Raw genomic sequence first — 8,297 nt, forward strand, 5'->3', positions numbered from 1 at the left:
TTAGAAACATGTGAGAATATAAAGTAATTATATAGGGAAAGAAAACTTTTAATGAATTAAAAATAATATTATTTCCTGATAAAAATTGATTTGAGTTCGGTCGTTTTTTTTACCCTCGCGGTTAGAAGATGACAACCAAATAAAGTTTTAAAAAATGGCCTGACACGAAATATAATTGACACAACTTACAGATGGTAATTTGTAATGACACGTGAGTCGGGAGGAGTCCACGAAATCTACACCATACACTGAAAATTGTTTGACTGGACCCGCATCAAGATCTATCGTAGAAGATCCCTGGATGTTAAATAGCTCTGGTGGACTCATGGCGAGAATAGAGCAATCAAAACCCACGTAATCCTCGCCATCACAGTTACATATCCCTGTAATTTATTATCGTGAAAACAATAGCTTTAGATATAAAACTGTTTCAGTCTGGTTTTATTTGTGATTGCTGTCTGGTTATTTTGGGATTTACATTCGACTGCATATTAAAAGGTAAAATTATATGTCTGTATTGATAATTCTCAGACATGTATTTGTCTGTATTGATATTTCTCAGACATGTATTTGTCTGTATTGAAAATTTTCAGACATGTATTTGTCTGTATTGATAATCCTCAGACATGTATTTGTCTGCAGAGTAAATTTATCAGACATGTATTTGTCTGTACTTTAAAAATTTATCAGACATTTATCTGTCTGTATTGATATTTCTCAGACATGTATTTGTCTGCAGTAATAATTCTGATGATCAAATGTAATTGACAAAATAAGTATTATCATTATAGATGTCCTCTAGGCAGCCGTCCAAACGGCGGAGGAAAGAAGTACCCAAGGAGTCGGGAGCGATTGAACACTCAGAAAAGAATGAGACGGTGCAATCCATTACTGCAGCAGTAACTGCACAAGTTCTCGAAAACTTAAAGGCAGCGGGACTTTTTCCAAAACCACCAAATAACAATGGTGGGACAAATGACAATGGTGGAACAAATGACAATGGTGGAACAAAAGAAAATGGTGGAACAAGTATAGAGTCTGCAACAAAAACAGCAACTGTCTCAAATGAGGGTATGCCAAAAGATAACAATTCAAACGCTATACATATTCCTGCACAGGATATTGTATCTTCTTTTGACAATAAGAACAAGTACAACTACAAGCCCTTAGGGAGGCCATTGTATTCTAAGATAAACACAAAACTGCAAGAAAAAATCAGAAGTAGAGAATTTATAGACATGTCTGATGTTTTGGTTGATCATCAACCAGCAGATCTTGATTTGCATTTGGCCGTCAAAAACCAAAAAATTGGTCTTACATCTGGGAAAAAACGCAAATATCTTACCATTGAAACTTGGACGGATGCATTTTTAATTTTTTCATCCGTTATTAGAAAAGCCAATCCCACCAATCCTACCATCTCTGAAGATTTAGCCATTTACACAGATCTCATTAGGCAGATTCACAAGGATGGAGGGGATTGGTTTTTCTATGATGTAAATTTCCGCCAATCCATGCAGAATGATGACACATTGTCCTGGGGTTTTGTTGATCAAATTCTGCACACTAGAGCATTAAACAGAACAAAAAATAATTCTACTTCAACTTCAACAAAGCCCTTTCAGAATCAAGCCCCTCGTAAAACCTGCCACAAATTTAATGGGGGGCGGGACTGCAATGGAATGTGTGGCTACCTCCATGCCTGCTACAATTGTAAGGGAAACCACCCCATGTCTCAATGCTACAAGTATGGGGCCCAAGGAAAAGGGATCACAGGGAAACGCAGTGAGTTTAGGGGAAATAATAAATCCTCGGTTTCAACAGAACAAGAAGCCCCACTTTCTAAAAAATCAAAATAATTTGCCCACACCAATCAATTCCAAACAATTAGAAGTTTATTTAGAGGGGTATGACGAAAACAAAAAACAATACTTATTACAAGGTTTTCGGAATGGATTTTCACTGGAATATCAGGGCCCCCGTGACCCCTTTTCTTGTCCAAATCTAAAATCTGCCTTAGAAAACCCTAAAGTAATAGAAGATAAGATTAAAAAAGAACTGGAATGTAATAGGATCGAGGGACCTTTTGACATAAAACCTTTCCCCAACATAAGAATTTCTCCCCTGGGTCTTGTCCCTAAAAAATCAAAAGGGTCTTGGCGTTTGATACATCATTTATCATACCCTGATAAAAAACTTAATTCGATCAATGCAGGGATTTCAGATGAATCTGCTGCAGTTCAGTATGCTGGTATCAACGAGGCAATTCAATGTATTAAAGTTCTTGGCAAAGATACATATCTTTGTAAAACAGATATTAGATCTGCATTTAGAATCTTGCCTGTCAATCCAGATGATTTTGAATTACTTGGTTTTCAGTGGAATGAAAAATTTTACTATGACAAGTGTTTACCCATGGGTTGCCGTACAAGCTGTAAAATATTTGAAGAATTTAGTACAGCATTAGAATGGATAGCAATTAATAAGTTGGGTATTTCTGGGATGGTGCATATATTAGATGACTTTCTAATACTAGAGGGTTCAAGAGATATGGCAATTTCAAAGTTTAAGGCATTTATCAGTTTATGTGAAGATTTAGGGGTCCCTCTAGCAAATGAAAAAACAGAACTTCCTGCACAAGTTATGGATTTTGTTGGAATTACTTTAGATATTCCCAAACATGAAGCTCGCTTACCAGAAGACAAGTTGGTTAAGTGTAAGGATTTGCTTAATAAGTTTATAGAGTTGAAAAGATGTACATTAAAAGAAATGCAGTCTTTGATTGGCATACTAAATTTTGCCTGCTCTGTAGTGCAACCTGGTAGGGCCTTTTTGCGGCGTATGATCAATATGACAATGCATGTTTCTAGTTCTCAGACACATATTTTTCTTACAAAGGAGTCAAAAGATGATATGAGAATGTGGCTTAATTTTCTCTCCAATTTTAATGGAAAATGTATATTCTTGGATGAGAAATTCCTATCAAGCTACACCTTAGAACTATATACTGATGCAGCTCAGTCTTTAGGGTATGCAGGCATATACAGAGAGAGGTGGTTTTATGGGTCTTTTCCTTTAGAATGGCAGACAATAAATATTATGACCCTGGAGTTCTATCCAATTATTCTGGCAATTCATATGTGGGGTCACTTGTGGAAAAATCATTCCATTCTATTTTTTACGGATAACGAAGCTCTAGTGTCAGTTATCAATAAACAAACATCTCGAGTTAGTGAGGTCATGACTATGGTGCGTTACATGGTATTACAGTGTTTACAACACAACATATTATTCAGGGCAAAACATATACCAGGTAAAAAGAATATTCTCGCTGACTGCCTCTCTCGTTTACAGGTCAATCAGTTTCTGAAGCTGGCAGAACATGCTCAAAAGAAACCTTGCCCTGTACCAGAACAGCTGCTGCCACAGAACTTCTGGGATACATTAAGGTCTTAACTCAAGCAGCATTGGCTCCTTCTACACAAAATACCTACAGGCGTGCTTGGACTACTTTTGAGTCTTTTTCAGTAGAAGTACTGGGTCAAGTTAGTAGTCTTCCTTTATCGGTTTCAACAATATCATTGTTTGTTGCGTACTTGTTTAAAAAGTCTTTTTCTCCATGCACTATTTCAACTTATTTGTCAGCCTTGGGTTATGTACACAAAATGTTGTCTTTACCAGACAATACACGATCCTTTCTTGTTGACAAACTTACAACTGGTGCTTACCGACTTTCACAAACAATCGACACAAGGTTGCCCCTTACGGTACCTATATTGAACAAAATGTTGCTGGCATTGCCGGTCATTTTGAATTCGTGTTATGAACAGTGCATGTTTAAAGCTATGTACCTCTTTGCTTTTTCCACCTTTGCTAGAATTGGTGAATTAGTTGCTGTTAGAGATGTACCCCAAGAAAATATTTTGCAACTGAATGATGTAAGCCTTACATATGTTCAGGATGAAGCAAAAGAAGTAGTTGTAAGCTTTAGAAAATTCAAACATAATACTAAAGAAGGGGCAAAAACCATTAGGTTTACTGATGAGAATAGTGGTACTTCTGAATCAGCCATCAAAAGTCTAGTAAAATTTTTGCAACTCAGACCGAAATTATCAGGGCCATTGTTTTGCTTTACCACTGGTCAACCTGTTTCTAGATCATATTTTGACAGGATATTACACAAATGTCTAGACTTCTGTCAGTTGGATAGTTCTAAATACAAAGGTCACAGCTTCCGGATTGGGGCTGCCACGGCTGCGGCAGATAGAGGCTGGTCCGATGCTAGAATAAGAGATGCAGGTCGTTGGAAGTCCAATGCATTCCGAAAATACATAAGGCCATAATGTGGATAAAGCTTAAGTTGCCCTATCTTTCATAAATTCAAACTTAAAAGTAATCCATTAATTGTCTACTAAAAGCTCATATTTTCAGTATTCTACAAACTTTAATTCTAAAAGATACCTGCTTGGGCCGGTATTTTTCAGATGAAGTTTTTTCGCAGACAGTTTTTAATGTGCCCAGGTCAATGTGTCATTAGGTATCAAAGGGCATATGTGCCTTTCTTCTAATTGCTTTGCATTCAATTCAGCAATACTTGCTGGGGCCGGTATTGCCTGTTTTTATTTTGTACAATATTTTACCTCATTCAGCAATACTTGCTTGGGCCGGTATTGCCTGTATGTCTTATGTTCAATAATTTTACACAATTTTAATTAGATAGCCCACGTTTATTGTGATGTTTAAATGTTTCAATATTTCTTAGCTGTAAACCACATCATGTCAGAATTTCAGCTGAAATTAAATGTATATCTATTAGTAGATGTCTGCTTGGGCCGGCATCTCATTTTACACCCAAATGGACTTCATTTTTCCATTACAACGAAACAAGATACATTTTGTATATACTGATATCAGATCTGATGTTATAAATTCTGGTCTCCTTTGTTTTTATGTTTCATATATTTGATTTTTCGCCAATGCTTGGCCTCGGTGGGGTAGGAAAGTGTTCTCTTTCCTGGTGGGCTGTTGACCCCTTGCAAGGCCAAGCTTACTTTGTATTTTTGTATTATGGAGATTATGTGTTTGTTACCGTGAAAGGTTTTTTGCATGTTTTTTGTTGTCTTTTTAGTTATAGTTGATTATGTAATCTTATGTCATAATTTTGGATTTTACATGTATGTATTTTACATGTTTTATAATTTTTAAAAATTTTATCTCAATTTGAGTAAAATTTTTTCGCAATATAGCCTGTTGTTGTGTGTTTTCTGCTATGATGAAAGAGGAAGGCATAAATGAAAGTTATTTTAATAACTGTTTTTATGTAAACGAGTGAATCATATGGATTTTATTCTATTTGTTGAATTTCTGTATGTAATCTTATTTAGTGTATAACCCGTGGTGAGCCTCGATGCATCAGAGGTTTTCCTGATTTCTGATTGGTTAATTATATTCGGCGATCATATTACAATTTTAGCGTCCCTGATGTAAACACTGTGAAAAAGCTCTGCAGATTTTTTAATAATCCCGCCCACCATCCCCTGCATCGCCTTTGAATTTATTTTTTATTTGGTAAGGGGATGTTGACCCCTTGCAAGGCTGTTGACCCCTTGCAAGGCCAAGCTTACTTTGTATTTTTGTATTATGGAGATTATGTGTTTGTTACCGTGAAAGGTTTTTTGCATGTTTTTTGTTGTCTTTTTAGTTATAGTTGATTATGTAATCTTATGTCATAATTTTGGATTTTACATGTATGTATTTTACATGTTTTATAATTTTTAAAAATTTTATCTCAATTTGAGTAAAATTTTTTCGCAATATAGCCTGTTGTTGTGTGTTTTCTGCTATGATGAAAGAGGAAGGCATAAAACATATAAAGATATTGTTTCTATTTCAATATTAAAATACATTATTCTAAGCTAGTGAATCAATAAACAAAAAAGGATCAATTATTGTAAAAAAAAAAAAAAACAGAATGTGCATTCTTTATACAGTGTGTATGATGCAGAAGAGAAACTAATCACATTCCATGAAATTTATCACAGAGGATATACTCTACCTTCTCTGCATGTCCCATGTCCACTACAATCATTGGGACAAATGATTCCAAATTTGTCCATCGGTGGGCGCCATTCTCCATCTACCGTCTCCCACTGCGTACTTTTGTAGATCAGGTCACTCTTGCAGTGATAGAGGATGTCTCTAAGGGTTTCCTCTGCCCAGCTTTTATCATCAGTAAGCTACAAAGATATTACATTGAAGCAATGCTTATTAATACAATGACATTCGTGATCATTTGATTATCTTGAGAGATTTTTTTAATAATCGATTTAATACTAGTGTCTAAATTTAAATTTCTTTAATAAGATATAATTATATTAAAATTCATATCAAATTAATCCAAAATATGAATACTTAATAAATTCTTATATTGAAAATGAAAATTGCAATATCTTTTTAGAATCCCAGTACCTTAATGTCAGTGACACAGTCCTGTAGGGCATTATTTACGAATGTCGACGAAATATAACTCTTGCACATATTTCCAGCGGAGGAGTTACTGACAAATTGTGTACAATACTGCATTGCCTCTGCTTCAGAGATATTACTGGGTGTAGGCCAGCTTCCAGTCTGAAATATACCATTTTATAAATTCAAAATTAATGCTTTCTTCATATTTTGTTTTCGTAATTAGACAAACAGATTGGACTACAAATCGAAATGCCCAGTTTTTCTTTTGACGATAACGGATGATTTGTTAAATAACTTAATTTGAAAAAACAACACCATTCTACTGGTGTACATGATCATTGAAATATCTATCCATAGGATATATGTCACATAAAAGTTTGGGAGTTTTATTTGTAATTTTGCAGGAAAAATATACAAACTGGTGCAGTGTGGGAAGGGTTGTACTCAAAAGTATAACTTGACGCCGACTCTTGCAGGAAGCATTTAGTGGTCTCTTCCGAGTTATTCTCCAATAGTTCAGCAGTAATATCTTTCCCTAGGAGGAAAAAAGTAATAGTATTGATCAGTTTTACGTATACACATATTTTTATTGTTCATGTATTTTTATCGGAAATGTACACTATAAATAATGTTCACAACAATATATTCTATTTTTCCTTCAGTACATTTCAATCAATTTTTCTGCTCTTTTCAGTAACAATGATATCGTGGATTTGCCTCTTTCTGTTCCATTCTTAGTTTCCAATGCGGGGAAGCAGTCCTGCACTCGAGCCTCTACTGCGCAGTGATCCGCCCCATGCACGTTACAAACACAATAAGTGTAGGCTGGATCCGCCTCAAAGTCTTCAGGACAGAACCCTTTGTACAGGGACTGTTCTATTGTCTCATTGATTCTGTATCAATAAACAAGTCTCATCTTTATCACTGCATACTCATTTTACTATTGTTATTTATGGCATTAAATGCCCCTATACATGCATTTAAAGATGAATCTTGAAAAGATCGGAATCTTATTTTTTCCATACCTCCAGCTGCGAAAGGATCTCTCCGGATTGTTTTCAGCAAAGGCATACCACGACCCGTCTCTCAATATTCCGTCATCATAATTTATATTGTTCCATAGACCACACAGTCCTACGATATTTCAAGATTTTCAATAGCACAACGTCACTATATAGTATAAAAAATTCCTAATGCATTTCTGTCTGTTCAAGTTTTACATAGAGGCAATCCGCTTTGCAGTGCCATTGCCCAATATAATTAAATTAGATATTTTTTTTTATTAAACTTATAATAATGAAACACTAAAAAAAAATTATATATCTTGATATATTACTTTTGGATGTCGTCGGTCGCAGAAATGCACCAATACAGAACTTTCCGACAGATTAAATACCACATGTTAGTCATGCATGGCCAGGTACATTATTTCGACTAACGACATAAAAAATCTGCTAATTTTCATTTGTCTTTATAATAATGTTAACGCCTCTCAGAACTGGGTGAGGCAATAAACAAAAGAGGTCATATGACGCAAATGAATATTCATAGGAAGAAAAAGTATTATAATTTTAAGGACAGATGATACATACAAAAATGGATGCCTGGATTGGTTTATATTTTTTGATCTTATTTCATTGCAAATAATGAAAATAATTATAGATTTTTAGAATATAAAGAAATTGTAAACCTTCTGTGATGTTCAAAATCTACCCTTCTGAAACCATCCTTATTATTCTATACAAATATCTTTCACTTCAAATTCCATCTTTGTGCAACTTTGAATGAAAAATTAAAAATTACGCGGTGAAACATTCATTTAAATCATT

The 8,297-nt window shown here is 34.8% G+C and overlaps 1 protein-coding gene across 1 annotated transcript; it reads left to right on the forward strand.

The window, feature by feature from the left end:
- Nucleotides 1-534: 534 nt before the first annotated feature.
- LOC134259005 (uncharacterized) lies at nucleotides 535-5,854 on the forward strand. The gene is made up of 2 exons (XM_062741599.1): nucleotides 535-1,071; nucleotides 3,355-5,854. Exons 1-2 carry the CDS (start codon nucleotides 792-794, stop codon nucleotides 4,341-4,343), a joined length of 1,269 nt encoding a protein of 422 aa, XP_062597583.1. The 5' UTR covers nucleotides 535-791; the 3' UTR covers nucleotides 4,344-5,854.
- Nucleotides 5,855-8,297: the final 2,443 nt, after the last annotated feature.

This window comes from Saccostrea cucullata, unplaced genomic scaffold (genome assembly GCF_032062105.1).
Source record: "Saccostrea cucullata isolate Sc308-1 unplaced genomic scaffold, CSIRO_AGI_Scuc_v1 ctg20421, whole genome shotgun sequence".
Lineage (NCBI taxonomy): Eukaryota > Metazoa > Mollusca > Bivalvia > Ostreida > Ostreidae > Saccostrea > Saccostrea cuccullata.

Excerpts from the sequence above, each read along its gene's own strand:
- LOC134259005 (XM_062741599.1), top strand. The coding sequence starts at position 792 with ATGTCCTCTAGGCAGCCGTCCAAACGGCGGAGGAAAGAAGTACCCAAG. Across the intron at positions 1,072-3,354 it reads AGCAACTGTCTCAAATGAGG|GTCAATCAGTTTCTGAAGCT; the intron begins GTATGCCAAAAG and ends TCTCGTTTACAG.